Source organism: Hippichthys cyanospilos, chromosome 20, assembly GCF_059441005.1.
Source record: "Hippichthys cyanospilos isolate Australia breed blue-spotted pipefish chromosome 20, RoL_Hcya_1.0, whole genome shotgun sequence".
Taxonomy (NCBI): Eukaryota; Metazoa; Chordata; class Actinopteri; order Syngnathiformes; family Syngnathidae; genus Hippichthys; species Hippichthys cyanospilos.
Window position 1 is genome coordinate 5,061,072 of NC_142388.1, and position 15,020 is coordinate 5,076,091.

General features: G+C 40.5%; 2 protein-coding genes across 4 annotated transcripts; one reads left to right on the forward strand and one right to left on the reverse strand.

Moving 5' to 3' along the window:
• Positions 1-74: 74 nt before the first annotated feature.
• Positions 75-9,720, forward strand: cd164 (CD164 molecule, sialomucin). Of its 2 annotated transcripts, XM_088403979.1 has the most exons (6): positions 75-252; positions 1,375-1,446; positions 5,287-5,361; positions 6,222-6,326; positions 6,798-6,887; positions 6,994-9,720. In XM_088403979.1, the coding sequence occupies exons 1-6, from the start codon at positions 180-182 to the stop codon at positions 7,164-7,166; spliced, it is 588 nt and encodes a 195-aa protein (XP_088260105.1). In that variant the 5' UTR covers positions 75-179; the 3' UTR covers positions 7,167-9,720. The 2 variants fall into 2 exon arrangements, with proteins under 2 accessions (XP_088260105.1, XP_088260106.1); XM_088403980.1 differs by lacking the exon at positions 6,222-6,326.
• Positions 9,721-10,572: 852 nt separating this feature from the next.
• Positions 10,573-14,445, reverse strand: cep57l1 (centrosomal protein 57, like 1). 2 transcript variants are annotated; one of them, XM_088403481.1, is made up of 11 exons: positions 14,132-14,445; positions 13,126-13,264; positions 12,911-13,060; positions 12,706-12,827; positions 12,040-12,156; positions 11,893-11,970; positions 11,632-11,724; positions 11,500-11,559; positions 11,183-11,394; positions 10,975-11,119; positions 10,573-10,874 (listed from the first exon to the last, which is right to left on the reverse strand). In XM_088403481.1, exons 1-11 carry the CDS (start codon positions 14,150-14,152, stop codon positions 10,695-10,697), a joined length of 1,317 nt encoding a protein of 438 aa, XP_088259607.1. In that variant the 5' UTR covers positions 14,153-14,445; the 3' UTR covers positions 10,573-10,694. The 2 variants fall into 2 exon arrangements, with proteins under 2 accessions (XP_088259607.1, XP_088259606.1); XM_088403480.1 differs by having other exon boundaries at positions 11,183-11,433; positions 14,132-14,443.
• Between the last annotated feature and the right edge of the window lie 575 nt (positions 14,446-15,020).

The following is a 15,020-nucleotide window of genomic DNA, read 5'->3' on the forward strand; positions in this document are numbered from 1 at the left end:
CCTCCCCCTCCCCCTAAAGTAGAAAGGTGTCACATGACCTGTCAAGTAGGAAGTGTCTAGTTCAGCGAGCGAAGCCTCAGCCTCGAGCACAAAACCCGCGACGACGAGCCAGAGAAAAATCACCGACGTCTCATTCTCGATACAAATCCCGTCTCTGCTTGAATTTGTCCACCGCAACCATGAACGCGAAGGTGTTTTTTGTCGTCGCGGCAGCCCTGGCTTTCATTGGCGCGTGCATCGCGTCAGACTCAGGTAAGTTCAGCTGACGCTCGCTCGTGCCCATGCTAGCGGCTAGCCGACTAGCCTCGAGCGATTCGACGCATCAACCGCAAGCGCTTCTTACTCGTGTTCACGAATTGTAGGAAATGTTCCTTTAATTAAAATCCCGATCTGATTAGCGCCTTAATTGATATGTAGTTTAAATATAACGCAAGTTCAGCCAAATCCTTCCCAGGTGTTACGCATTATAAATCATCCTATTGGCGACAAGCCAGTTTCATTTCGAAAAATGGCATCACCATTCTGAAAGCTAATCAAATTTCAATATTTTTTTCGAATGAATTTAAATAAATGTAACAATCATTTAATTACAAAAGTGTATATCATGAGCCATAAATGTTTGTTTCCATGTGCTATTTTGTTCCTTTTTGTCAATATCATTTATCGTTTATTATCAAAGATCGTAAATTCTATTAAAGATGTCAAATTTGTCACAAGCTGTTTTGTATCTTTAAATAAATGACCCCCAAATATGGGAAAATTCGTTATTTCAAAAGCCTTTTGTTGGCATTATTTGTCTGTCTGCTGCTTATCAACACCATTTTTCCCAATAAGATTGCAATTCCTGCAGCTCAAGATGTTCAATGATCATGATAAGGCGTAATTTGGCGTTTAGAGCCGGTCCAATAATTTTTTTTTAATCACAGTACAGTTTCTTCATCTAATTTTTTCATTATCAATGGAATGTTGTGGAAGTTTAATCTTCACATTCTAATATCAAATAAGTAATCTTCTATTCAGGTCACATCATCTCAAATGGTCCTTGTTCATCAAAATGAATGGTTTGAGTAAAAGTGCTAAAAAAACATAAGCAACTACTTCCTTTTCAGGGATTCTAGGGATTTCCAACAACTAACTAAAACTTTTTTTTTCTTTCCAAGACCTCCCCAGTTTAGCCAGTGACAGAACTGTTTTATCTATTAAAATGTAATGGCTACTATGGTGGTTAAAAACAAAAAGCAGTATTTTTTTGCACAGTGACTTAATAAACAATATATCGGGTTCTCTTATTGTGAAAGGACTCATACTTTCAGAACAAAGTCAGGAATCCAAGCTTATTTTTAAAAAAGCCAAACCAAATGTATTTGTTTGCAGATGGTTGCCTCAGCCTTCAGTGTGCTGCTTGTGATGCCACAAATGACTGCCAGTGGCTTAACTGCTCATCATGTGAGTATCCGTCTCGTTCCGAAATGTTTGTCAGGTATGTGAGGCGAGAGGGCCACATGTTGTTCTTTGTGAGGCCCGAATTGTCCGCTTGCACTCCTGATTTCTGGGAATGCATGGAAGTGCCACTGATGTCATGTTGCGCGGTTAAGCTTTGTGGCAACCAAAACAACAGCAAGCAGCATGAATGTGACCGGTTTCGCCACTATTGTATCGCGATCACACATTGAGATGATATTACTGGTTTCCTTTGAAATGCTTTACAGGTCATCCTCGGTTTACAGTACAATACATCTTCATTTATGTAGCGCGTTTACAGCAGCTGCAGCAGTAACAAAGCACTTTACAGGGCATAAAACATAAAAAAAAAAACATTAACAAGGGTACAACAGACTACACAATATAAAACCTTGACGATAATACAAACATGCCTCGTGTTCTTACATATGACTTGTCGTTCGTTTGAAGTGATTGTAGATTTAAAAAACAGATTCAAATTCTCTTTTCACCAACTGATCAGAGGTCTAGATCACAACCTATACAGTATCACTGCTTCAAGTCAAGTTTAAAAATAAACGGTTGACCCATAACATATATAAAACTTAGTTCATTTCTCCGATGCCATTTTATTCTGATTCAAAACTTGAGCGCGGACCCTGTTACAAATACAGCTCCGCACCAACGCTCATCCCTCCTCAACCTCAGTTCCACCAGCCGTCCAACCAATGTAGATTGCCCAACAGCACTGACAACTGCTGAACAAAACAGGGCTGTGAAGTACAAAAAAAAGCCATATGACAAAATAAATGAGAAACAGAAAACTGCAGAGCTCTGCTGACAGCTGCAAACTCAGGACGCCATATTGATTAAAAACAACATAGGCTACTTCCGTTACTACAGTGATGACGTAAGCAGAATTTGTATATGTAGGAGCACTCTATGCCCATCTACTTTTTTTTTTTTTCCCCCTCGGGGAAGATTAAGTGACTCAAATCAAATCTGCTTAGGTGGACTAAGTTGGTTTTGATTTTGCAATAGTTACAAAAAAGCCTGTCGTGTTAGGTCAGAGTAGCAGATTAGCATTGTCAATAAATGAGTTTACAGGCATTTTGATTGTAACTAAAGTCACAACTCTGGATTTGAGCAAATCTCACTCTTTTATTAACACCTCACGTGACTTGGTACGTACAAACAAAAGAAAATTGCAGAGGCTGACTGTGTTTATGCCAGATGCTAGTAAGTTTGGTTGAACACGTGCAAGTCAGGAAGCATGGCAGGAAACCTGCCTTATCTTCACACTGTGGACCACTGAATAAGGAAACCACAAAGGCATTAACTGCAGGAAAGCGTTTTTTGCAAATGAGTGGTTCATCCTGACTGACTTGAGGTCAAATTGTTTTGCAATAATAATCACTTGAGCGCGGGCGGAGATCTCTTTGAGACAACTAGTTTGACGAGTCAACCCAATATGAGATTTATTTTGAAACTGGTCTGATCACCTAGTGTCGTGGTCATGAACAGTTTAGTTTTTCTTTTAAAGCTAAAAATATCATGTTCATCCTACTTTTTGGCTCAACACAAGAAGAAAACAAAAATCCCAACTTTTCAAATGAACATTGAGTTTTAAATGTATGTTTAAAAAAAAAATCTACACACAATACTTAAAATAAAGTTGCTCTTGTATTGTGAGTTCCTTTTTAGTTTCAATTTTCAAATTTTTAGGTGCTTTTTTGGTACAAGTTTAATTCGTTCCATGAACTCACCAGTCACACCTGAATAAATGCTCCTTAAATGCGAATTGGAACTCAATCCATTCCAGTATTCTCCACAAAAATGACAAAAACTGTAATGTGTGTTTCAATAAGAAGTAATCACACTATACGATACTGTATTTTGCAAAAACATACAATGATTGCATTATTAAGTTGACCTAAAAGTATGAATCCCTTACATTACCTACTGATTGCGTCATCTGACCCATTTTAATTTTCACAGCAATAAAAACACTGTAAATGTTTCTGTAAAGACAACCCCCCCCCCCCCCTTTTTCCGGGTTACAAACGGATGACTTATTTGTTTTGAACTCAGCAAAAACAGCCTGAGCCAGTCCAGACGGCACTTTTTAAAGTACATCTTAAGCACACTTTAGCAGCAAGCTAACACCCTTTGAATAATCATTACTCCCACTTATCTCAAGGTGTAGCTTTTTTTTTTAGCCTTTTTAGAATTGATAGTAGCTGTTTTAGGCCAAGCTCAATTTTGCTTTTAGATGATTTTATGATTTCAGAGTTTTTCTTTTTTTAATATGAGACCTCATCTTTAGTTTTGTTTAAACTCATGTCATTCTATTTGCAAACATCAGAGAGCTGGCCCTACCTTTCACAGCTGAGTGTTAGATTGCAGTCCTACCAAACTCTGCCCCACAATTTTACATATAACCATGCCAAGTCCTCTGAAAGGTGTCAAAAATACTTCAACCTACATGTGACAAAATTCTTTAAAAAGTAATTGCACAACTAATGCACTGTAGACAATATGTCACTCTATCCAGCCTAAACAGCATCTTTTTGTGTGGAACAAATTGTTTTGATGTTCATGTTGTATGTCAGCATGACCAATCAAAAACCGTATCTGGCAGACCTGCATTACATGACCCCAATGTTGTCGTTACTTTGCAATGTGTGATTTGATGGATCCTCTAGCGCATGCCTCTTAAACAGCGCCCCCTTTGCGAGATGTGGCTCGAAAGATTGGTTCCACTCGGGTCATGATGCTCTTACTGGAACTGACTTTTCTCAACTGACATTGATTTTGATCTGAGTTCAAATGTTGAAACAACGGAAAAAGTGGGCTCTGCCTCTTCTGTAATCTTGATGTAGCTGTAATTTATGATCAGCCATCTGGTGGGAGAAATTAGGTTTGCTTGTCAGTGTGAGCGACACAATAGTATGCACTGTGTATGAAATTTAATTATTCACGTTTATTGACTTAGGCTGTATTTTAAACCCGTCTTTCAAAAAGCATTAAATATATTTTTTGTTAAGGTCAATCTGGTACTTTGCATCCATATGACAACAAACATTAATTGTCTAAATTATTGATAAATGGTGTCCTTTTCTTGATAGTTTACTTCACTTTTTGCCTATGTGGAAAGAATGCAGTCACAAGATGTCATGACTCACTGAGTGTCAACCAATCACTAGATGTGTACCACTGAAAAGCAATGATAATCTATATGGGTTAACAGAAATATGTGTCCGTCTAGAAGATTTGATGTTTGGAGAATTGATCTGTAGTAAACGGTGATAATATTGTGTTGGGCTGGCGGTTCTGTGTTGCCGTCTGAACTTCCTTTTATATGTGGCGAGAAGTATCTACGTGGAGCAAAGTCCCATGTTCTGGTTAATTAGTAATTCAGATGGATTTTACACTCTTGCTGTTGTCACTCAAAAATCAATCCACCATACCCATGCCCGTTAAAGGTGTGGTCTGTCATCACAGTGGGTTTGGCCCTGCAACCATATCCCATATTTCTTAATAGACTTGATACTATAAATGGCCATTTTGCACTGATATAATAGTTTCTGTCCTAGTTTTTAAAAACAAAACAAAACGGTGAAATAAACAAAGCTTTGCAATTAGGGTAACGGAGTGAGTGAGCAGGGGTGCTAAAATTCTTCCCTCAATATTTGGGTTTGCTTACTTTCCAGTGAAGGAGGTGGGTAGGATAAAATGGCACCCCATTTGTCAATTGGCGAATGGTAATATAGTGCAGAGAGGCCAGAAAGTGGTTGCCACTAATTGTGATCAATTAAATCCATGCATTTGTCTTCTGTATTTCAGCATCCGAAGGTGTCGGCTGCTACAACATGACTCTCCTGGATAACACCAGCAACTGTAGCAACGTCAGCTGCTCCGGTAGGTCTCCAAACATTACATTAGCAGGAATCTCCTATGTTTAACCATGAGTAATGGTCTTGATGATCATATTTACAGCCCAACTATTTTTCTTTAAGGCAAATGCCAATTTTGCCTAAAAGATGTCTCAGTTGATGAATTCAAAGCTCTACAGTGAATAAAACATTCGCCACTCCATGCATTTTAATGGGTGTCAATTATATCCATGTTTTCTAAGATTAAGATTTTCTTTGTTTTGAGTGCCGAATCCACAGAATGACTTTATCTGCACCTGTCATGTTATGTAATTGAGTAGACAAGGTTATGGTATCAATTTATGTGAAAGAAATGACATCATTGTTACTTGCCTAAAACTTACTGAAAATGAATAGGGTACGTCAAGATAAAAAAAGTTAAAAAACTTGGCACTCATCTGCCATTAGTTTTTGGCCAATCTTTGAAGGGGCATATTAAGCCTATTGAAATGGCAGGGCCCCCCTAATTTTTGTACCCATTTCGTTAATGTTGTAGAGAATAAAGTGCATGTCGTCATAAACGGTGTTTGCTAGGTGACCATTGTGTGTTAAGTTCATAAGAGACTCAAGTATTAACTCTGACCTAGATCTGAAATCAGATTTTATAGCCTCCTTGGGTTTAATTATGCAACAAATATGTCCTATTCTTCATTAACAGGACACTAAACTCACGTGTGTATCGTTTTGCTTTAAATGTGTCAGCTGTGTGGGCTCTTTACTGCCTGTCTTTTTTTTTTTTTTAACTTGAACTGACAAATGTGGGCTTATTTTTCAATGTGTGGTTTCCGTGGTGTGTCTGGCTTTCTCCGCTTCCAAATTTTGTCCCGGTGATGGTTCCCTGTCCAGTTGACCAGAGCACCCTGTTTCCCTCAACCGTTCCCCCTCCTACTGCAGTCCCCACCACCCCTGTTTCCACTACCTCTAAAAGCAGCAGCCCTCAACCCACCACAGGTAACCCTTGCTACCCCTCCTCCTCCAGTTGCCTTCCTTGTGCACCTTAACATGCTTCTAAATATTTTTACCGCAGATTTGCCCAGTTCATTATCAAACATTAACTTGTATTGTACGACAGGTGCACAAATCTTGTATTTCAGGACCTATTGAGATATTCATGAGTATACACTTATAATAATCAGATTAAACAAGATGCAGTGGAACCTATAAAATCCAACGCATATAAGTGAGCTATCTACGTAGTGTTGCGAAACAGATTGGGTACCTACTAAAGTTTCAATTGCATAGCCTAATAAATGTCATGTTTTTTGGGTTTTTTTTGCAATAAAAACATCAAGTCTGTCATCACCTCAGATACTACCAGCTGTGTCATAGCGTTCCTTGTTGATGATCCTTTATTGGTGAAAGTGCTTGTTTAAAAAAAAAGTAATGGTGCAACACCTAACGTCCACTTTGACCCATGTTCAGCCAATTCAACCAACACCTCCACTATTGCGCCTACAACTGATCTCCACACCACCACCACTGTTGCACCTGCCACTGGATCCACAAATTCAAGTAAGCAGCTTTTCTTAAAAAAAAAAAAAAGAAAAAAAAAAGCTTTTTCAATCGGCCAACCTAGATTGTAACGAGGTCCTTATTTGCTCCATGTCTTCTGCTCCAGGCGGGTCCACAAGCAGCACCCCCGTGTCGCCCTCCCCGGCCCCTCACAAGAGCTCCACCTTCGATGCCGCCAGCTTCATCGGCGGCATCGTGCTGGTACTGGGATTGCAGGCGGTCATCTTCTTCCTCTACAAGTTCTGCAAGTCCAAGGACCGCAACTACCACACCCTTTGAGGCCGCTCCTCTGGTACACGCTCAGGTCCAAACCTCTCAGAATAATCCCCATCAACCAAAACACTCCCGTCCACCTCCCTGGATAACTCAAACAGCGTTTCCGAGCTCCTCCATCTTTTAAATCAGTTGTTTCTGGTTTAAAAGGCGATAATTGATTATTTAAATCCCCCTTATAGAAATGAAGAGGAAACACTGTTGGAGTTGTTTAATGTGACAACCGCAAAGGTTCGGTTTAGCTTTTAGCTTGTTCAGTCGTTCGTCCGTCCCTTCTCCCTAATGCTGTTTTATCTTGTATATGTTGGTCATAGATTATATATAAGAGGTTCTAATTGTACCCGCGGTTAACAAGCCTGTCAGGCGGGGTGGCTCCATTTTTGTTGTCTTGCTTGGCAAAGATCACCCTGAACAAGTTGTCAAGATTACAGCTGCCCTTAAGGGTGCTTAGTTGCAATAAAAACATCAAGTCCGTCGTCACCTTAGATGCCACCAGCTGTCCAGGAGCACTGGTGGTCTTCAAAATGGAAAGATTGTACAGTATTTTTAGGAATGTAGAGAATTAGTTTAATGAGGAGTCGGAAGCATGCGGCGAGCACTTTTGCATGAGGCGGGAACGTGAATACAGTAGGTGTCAAGTGCCTTTAAATGTCCGGTGTGCTTTGATGAGGAAACGTGAGGGGAAGGATGATTGTATTTCTACCTGCTTGAGTGTAGTGACGTGTATCCCAGCTGGACTGAAGAGCCTTAGTTAGCCATAGGAAGAAAATAGAAGCCGAGGCTTATTATTAGTCACCAATGACACTCCTGGCAATCAATGAGTTGGAGCTTTAGTTGTTCTGGAGAGTTTGAATTATTATTATCAAGCTGAGAAATGAAAAGTCTGATTGGCTGTGTGCTGCTATCTTTTTTGTTTGCGTTCTTTTAAGTCGTCTTGTTTCTCTTTATTAGATTTTTGTGAAGTTCAGGGAAGTCTTAATGAAGGAAGGTCGATCTGCTTTTATGTGTGCTTTACAGAGCTCGTCACTGAATGTTACGGTGTTATTTGGTAGCTTTTTTTTTTTTTTTTTTTGCATGCTGGATGCTTCTTTCATCTTGATGTAACATATAGGGCCAAAATGATTCCTGCCCTGGCCAATTTGTAGTTTCTTATTGTAGTTGGAAATAACACAGAGAATACTGTGTTTCTTCCAAATTGGCACATTCTTGTCATTTCCTTCTAAAGCTTTGCTCTGGCGGTCCAGTCCAGGGCGCACCACATCTATTTGGCTAGGCGGGGAATAATTTTGACCTTTTGGATTTTGTCCACAATGAAAAACCACTTGATAAATTATGACCAGAAAACCTTGAAACGGTGAGCCACCCGTGCCAAAATTCTCCCTTTTTGGCATGGAACTTCAGCATTGCACTGACGAGCTTTGTTTGTACCACGTTTGTACGGTTCTGAAACCAAATCAAATGCTTGTGTATTATTAGACCATGCAGTATCGAATAAAAACCCCGCCTTCATCTTACTATCGCCAGGTGGCATTAGGCTACAGCCCAAAGACGCACAGTAAGTTTTTTTTCTTTTTGGCTTTAGCCGCATTCCATTTTTTCCCGCAAAATGTCCGCCAGCACTGCTGCATCATCGGGCCTGAATTCCCAAAAAACGAGCTTCACATGCTCACATTTTTGCAACATGCGTTCCATTGTCGCCTGCTTCTTACTCACCCTGCGCATCTTCAGGAAAAGTGCCTTATTCAGGTCCATTTAGTTTGTTTTTTTTCTTTCTTTCCTCAGTTGTGTGGTTTGCTCTCACACGTATAGCCTTAACTTCAAAATAGCATGCCTTTTCAAATACACCTTAACCATTCACCTGCTTATTAAATAATCTTATTTCCAAACGGCAGCCACTCTCTCAGTATGTCCCAATTTAAAGCTCATTTTCCACTAAGGAAATAGTCTGAAAGTATTTCTACTGCAAATATCCAAATAGGGTGACATCATCGCACGCCAGCAAAAACAGCATGTGGTTCGTCAAGTCATTGGAGAAAATGAATGCTAAACACAGCTTTGAATCACCCTTTAGTTTTCTTCCCTTTTAATTTCATATGAAAGAATGCAGACTATTCTGTTGACCAATCACCTGACTGCAGTGAATCCAGCTCCGCCTCCTGCAAGTATCAGAATGTCAGACATTCTGGGATTAAATTGTATACTGAGCTGTACTCGCTCAGTGGAAATGAGCCTTTTACAAGTTACGGGATGACTTTTCAAACTGGTCAGTAAGTTTTAAATCGTTCCCTCTTATAAGTGTTTATTTTCAGGAAAAAAATAGCTACAGCATGATTGCTGCGTGCACACTGGAGTGCCATTCAGTTGTCTTTTTCTGTTGCCTTCTAAAGACATAATCCATCTTCTTGGTACGATTCCTGTGGCTATGTACAAAAAAAAAAAAAACACCCAAATGTTTCCTTCCCCCCCCCCCCCCCCCCTCTTTGTTGCTCCATGTTTGCATTGTTTTTTCAAGTGGCTTAAAATTGCAGCCTGTTGACCCAATAAAGTTTGTTCAAACAATCGTCGCTGTTTAACATGGAATAATTGCTAAATGTTTTGTTTTTTTAACTCCGGTGCAGCAATTTGAAATTTTGAGTTTCCTGGGGTGTCAAGTGGGTGTTCTGCGAATGCTCCGTTTCCCAGCAAAAAAAAGTGACAATCACAGTAACCGCATTCTCCAGTGGCGAGTGTATTTTAGTTTACGCAGCTTTTTATTCTTCCAGCTGGTCGGGAAAGCCTTATTTTGGGATATCAAGTTATCTCCACAAGTATTCTAAATAAGCGCCAGGGGTCTTTGCAATCAGTGTAAAACTACACTGTATAATCATTAGTTTCTAACATTTGTGTTTTAGTACTTTCATAAATCGAAATAAAAATATTTGCTCCTAAAATGGAATTAAAATAAGTTTTTACTACATGCAGTGGAAAACGGATAGCAGGCCTCAAATGGCCCTTAACCCATAGTTTGAGCACCACTTTTCAGAACCAGGCTGATCTGATTTGTACATCCATTTGTGCAACGTAATCTAATACAGCAGCCAAGAGAGAAAAAAAAAAAAAAAACCTCTTAAGGTTGAGCCAGTCATTTTGGTTTAGTCCTCCAGTTGTTTGTTGTATTCTATAATTAGGATTACATTGATGGATCATTTCCAAAATGTTGCATGTTTGTTTGTTCTGATTGAATTCAAAGCGAAATGAGCACTTTGGACTCGCGCAACAACATTCACACGGCTCACACTCAACCTTTTCAAATTCTTGACCTCACCCCATTTAGTCTGATTCGATTACAAAACAAACTGATATATGACACATTTTCCGTATGACACACGCTACACTGCCATCATGTGGCTAATCGTTGCATTAATTTGCTGAAAAATGTCAAAATATCCTTTATTAAAAATGTACACTATATGTAATATACCATATATAATTACAACACGGTCGACAATATAATCTAAAAACATGTGTGGACCTATTAAAAGTAGTCCTTCTTTACTAAGCTTCCCAGCAGATGTCTTCTTGTTTGAGGCAGTTGCGTAGCTTCTGCGTCTCCCTGAGAATTTGGAGGCTCTGCTGGCCTACGCTCCTGGCAGGAGAAGTTGACAATGGCTGTGCGGCGCTCGGTTTCTTCGTCGCATTGCTGGTGGTACGTGGCTGCTGGGTCAACTTGTGGACCTGAAGAAATTATGTTCATAACTGCCAGGCTTAAAAAAAAAAAAATGCTAAAGAAACTGTGTAAAATAGTACTTGATGTAAAAATTTCGGTTGATCCTACCGTCTGCTGGTGTTTCCTCAGTTTAATGATCTGCGCTCCTTTTTGGTCCATCCTGGCCACCATGCTCTCCAACTCTCTCTGCAGTTCATGCTTCCGCTCCACATGTTGAGTGGCGTCGATCTGCCGCGTCAACTCCTGATGTTCGCTAAAACACCCGTTTGGAAAGGTCAGCAAAAGCGCGTATTGCGCCCATCTCGGTCGCACTCACAAGCCCATCTGTCCCAGCTCGTCCTGCAGGGCCAGGAGGAGGTCGGACAGCGAGCCCAGCGATTGGACGTCGGCTTCGGGCTCGCCGTCCCGCCCGGCCGCCGGCCGGCTGTCCATGCGCAGGCTCTTCCTGGCGGCGCAGCCCGAGCGATGCAGGGCGCTGACCCGTTCGCACAGCAGAGGCTGGTGGTGCTTCATCATGTGCAGGACGCTCTGCAAGTTGGCGTGCACCGAGTGGCTCGGTTTGGTCGACTGCAAGCACAACGCAAACGTATCGCCTGGGAGCGGCGACGACATTTAACGTCGAGCGCGACTTACCGTTCCTGCCACAAAGGGAATCCTTTGGTGCCGAGGTGACGCGTTGGGTCTGGGGGATTTCTGAAACGGAACGCAATTATCAGTCTCTGACACTTTTGCACCTTAAAGCATCTTCAGACTTTGAAACGATACCATAATTGGCTTTTGGGGGGTCTTCTTTGTTTTTGTCTGTTGGACACCAGGTGGAGAAGACAGTCGGAGGTTGAGGTCCAACTCTCGCTGCAGCTATGGAGATAACAGTGTAAAGGTGTTTATTTTTGACTACGCTAACATGTATTTTGCTCCAAAAGTACCCCAATAGATTTGAGATAATAGAAGTTACAGTTACAGACAGTTACAGAGGTCAAAGAATTATTTTAACTGCGCTGGCAGTGAATACAATTTTTGACTCACTTGGCCTGCTTTCTCCTGAACAAGTTTACGCTCATGCTCCTCCTTTAGAAGCCTCTGCTCTAGAACAGCAAGCTTCATCTGTCAACAGCAGAACCAAAATTAATAATAAAGAGAAAAAAAGGTTTGCGGTCATTGCGTCAATCTTACCTCTGACAGGTTTTGTGTCCTGCTTAATTTGAGACACTCCGATTCAAGTTTCTGCAGCTTCTCGCGCTGAACTTGGTTGTCTGGGTTGCTTGGTTTCTTCGGCTGCTGCTGTTGGGGCTAGTTCACATGAAACATAACAATAATAATATGTTTTCTACAAATTTCGTTTTTTGGGCCTGATTATAAGCTGTACCAACAAGGATTTAATTTTTTTTTTTTGTCATATATAAGTCCAACAGCTCTAGGTTGTAACGTCAAATATTGTGCAGAAAGATTGTAAATGGAATCTTTTTTTCATAATTTAAAACATCTTTTTCAAACTGCTAGGTTACAGCTTCATCGTGCCTGCAACACAGACTGAAGAAAGCTGCATGTTAAGAAATAAGAGCAGCAGGCGGAATATTAGAACATTGCACCAACACGACAGTCACATGCCCGATTGCTTTTACTAGTGGAGAGCCCATCGTGTGGTGAGTGAAATAGCAGTTCAAACTCAAAAACAATGTTTTGATGGCGTCTTTTTCTCTTTCTTTGTTTACTTGGAGTTTGCCTCCTTGTGAATGGTTTCTGTAATTTACAGTACTGTCTCAACCAACCCAACATTCTGTTATAGCAAGTTAAAATCATGGGAAAAGAGCGTCACTATGTGACCTATGTCAGGCATACCTGATTGTCCAACGATGCGTCTTTTACCTTCCTCGCGCTGTCCACCATACCCCTCATGTAGTCTAACTGCCTCTCAAGCATTTTACAGCGGAACTCTGCTGATTGCAGCTTGGAATCCAGCTCTGTAATCAAGGCACAATGACACAAGCCAGGCCGCTTGTATCTCAAGGCAACATTGAATTTCATTTTTTATCTCTACGATTACCCTCTGTCACAAGCACGTTAGTTGACGCAGCGACAGGCTCATGCCTCCTCGCATCTTGTGAGAAATTATGGTAGCTCTTCTCCGCTCCCAGACGCTCCTGCTCCAGACGTTTAATTTTCTCCTGGAGCGTCCGTAATGCGTCCACGACACCTGAAATGAGGTCAATCTCAATTCTAGTGACATTAACAAAAAGAAAAGCCAAACACCTTGCGTACCTTGACTGGTCTGGTTTGTGGATTGGAAACTATGACTGTCAATGGGCGGCTCTCTCACATCTTTTGAGCTTGTCAGTATCTTCTCGGGTGGTTGGTAGTAGCTTCCTATGTAGCTATTTTTTGAGGGAGAGTCTGAAAGCTACATACAAGAACACAAACATACCATGTTTTAATAATAAGATGAACCAGATTATAAACCGCACCATTTTTTTTTAAAAACAGAAAATCTGTCACAAAATGGCTACATTGAACTAAAAGCTGCAGGTTTTAACATCAGATGTTTACGAAGAAAGATGGTGCAAGGACGTTTAAAAATATTATGTTCTTATTTAAAACTTTTTTCCCCAAACTGCCTGGTTACAGCAACATCATGCTGAACATGCCTGCATGTCTACAAATAGGAGCAGCACTATCATATTTTCAACATAACACAGATACTTTCAAATTTTACTGTATCAGCACAACAATAACATGCTGGATGTGTTTACAAGTGGACAGTGCGCCCTGGTGGAGAGTAAAATAGCAGTTCAATCTCAAAATCAATACCTCCAGAACGTTGAGCGTTGACAATGTTTCATGACGTCACATATGTGCACCTTTGCGAAAAGATTGGATGTTTGACACCAAGATTCATTTGTCAGCAGAGACAGATTCAAAAGCGTGGTTCAAATCTCCGCGATCGCTTCATCAACCCTCTAGCTCAAGCATAAATCAAATCTACTTTTTTTAAACAAAAATTTCCCAGTTTATCGAACGCACCATTTGTTGAGCGAGTGGTTTGAATTCCGGTCTCCGTTTCCATGAATGCAGCATTATCAAACTTTCTTTTTGTTGTTGTAAAAATACAAACCATTGCTGCATTAGCGAAGATAGAAACACGTGCATAATTAAAATAATACACCACACTGGAATTGAAAAAAAACCCCAAAACGTTTATTTCGGTCTAAAAACTGATTAAGTAAAGCTAAGCTAACAGCTAGCTACACGACTACACTCGAAACTTTACCTGATCGCGGCACATCTCCATTCTCTCACATGAAATGTGATTCTCGTTGAAAACAGAAAGCGCACGTCTGCATCTCTTTCTCTTGATAGGAATTTGTGATAGCCCTTTCGCGCAAAAGCAGCTGCTGTGACAGAATGTCCTCACTATTTAAATTTCCCTCTCTTTCCCGACCCCGTGATTCATGTTCCGCCTGCACAGTAGTTCCGCCCTCCTCACGCCATCTCCTTGCACACTTTCTTGCAGATTACGCGATTAAAAGACGTCAATGTTTCGTAAATATTTCCTCATAGACACGCATTTTCAACTGGGATAGTAACTGATGATTTAAATGACAGTAATTAAAAGGTTTGAAATACTGAATTCCGAAGAAATACGGTGTTTTGGAATAATAGTGATCAAAATTATTTGTGCAAATTCAATAATTAATTCAATGAATTTGTACACAAATTGATTCCTTGTGTAAAATGATTAATCTTTTTGGCGGCCTAGCATATGTAACAAGCAATTAAAAAGCAATCTATAACGTTGCCAAGTTTGTTTACGGCGCATGGGGCCAAAGCTATTAAATTTGATTACCTTCTTACCTTAATGCTACTTTCTCATAAATCTACAAGTTTGAACCTGGACATATAGTACAAGACATTTTCTAGGAATGGGTCATCTAATATTCTAACCTCGTCCCACTCGCTGTTGCACAAATAGGATGACGTAATTTATCAAACACAACAAGCCAAAACTGAGGGGGTGAGCAATACCTCCCTCCCCTTAGTTCAGTGTTTTTTTCGCTGTTATTTGTGATAAACAACTTGAGGAGGTGGAGACGATGGGTGACCGTTATAGCGTAAAGCATGGTGGGAGATGTAGTTTAAAAAAAAAAATCCAACGTTGG

Coding starts and splice junctions, on each gene's coding strand:
- cep57l1 (XM_088403480.1), bottom strand. CDS start 14,152: ATGGAGATGTGCCGCGATCAG. Junction 11,560..11,631: donor CCCCCCAAAAGCCAATTATG/GTATCGTTTCAA, acceptor GTTCCGTTTCAG/AAATCCCCCAGACCCAACGC. Junction 10,875..10,974: donor TGAGGAAACACCAGCAGACG/GTAGGATCAACC, acceptor TAATTTCTTCAG/GTCCACAAGTTGACCCAGCA.
- cd164 (XM_088403979.1), top strand. CDS start 180: ATGAACGCGAAGGTGTTTTTTGTCGTCGCGGCAGCCCTGGCTTTCATT. Junction 253..1,374: donor GTGCATCGCGTCAGACTCAG/GTAAGTTCAGCT, acceptor ATTTGTTTGCAG/ATGGTTGCCTCAGCCTTCAG. Junction 5,362..6,221: donor TAGCAACGTCAGCTGCTCCG/GTAGGTCTCCAA, acceptor TTCCCTGTCCAG/TTGACCAGAGCACCCTGTTT.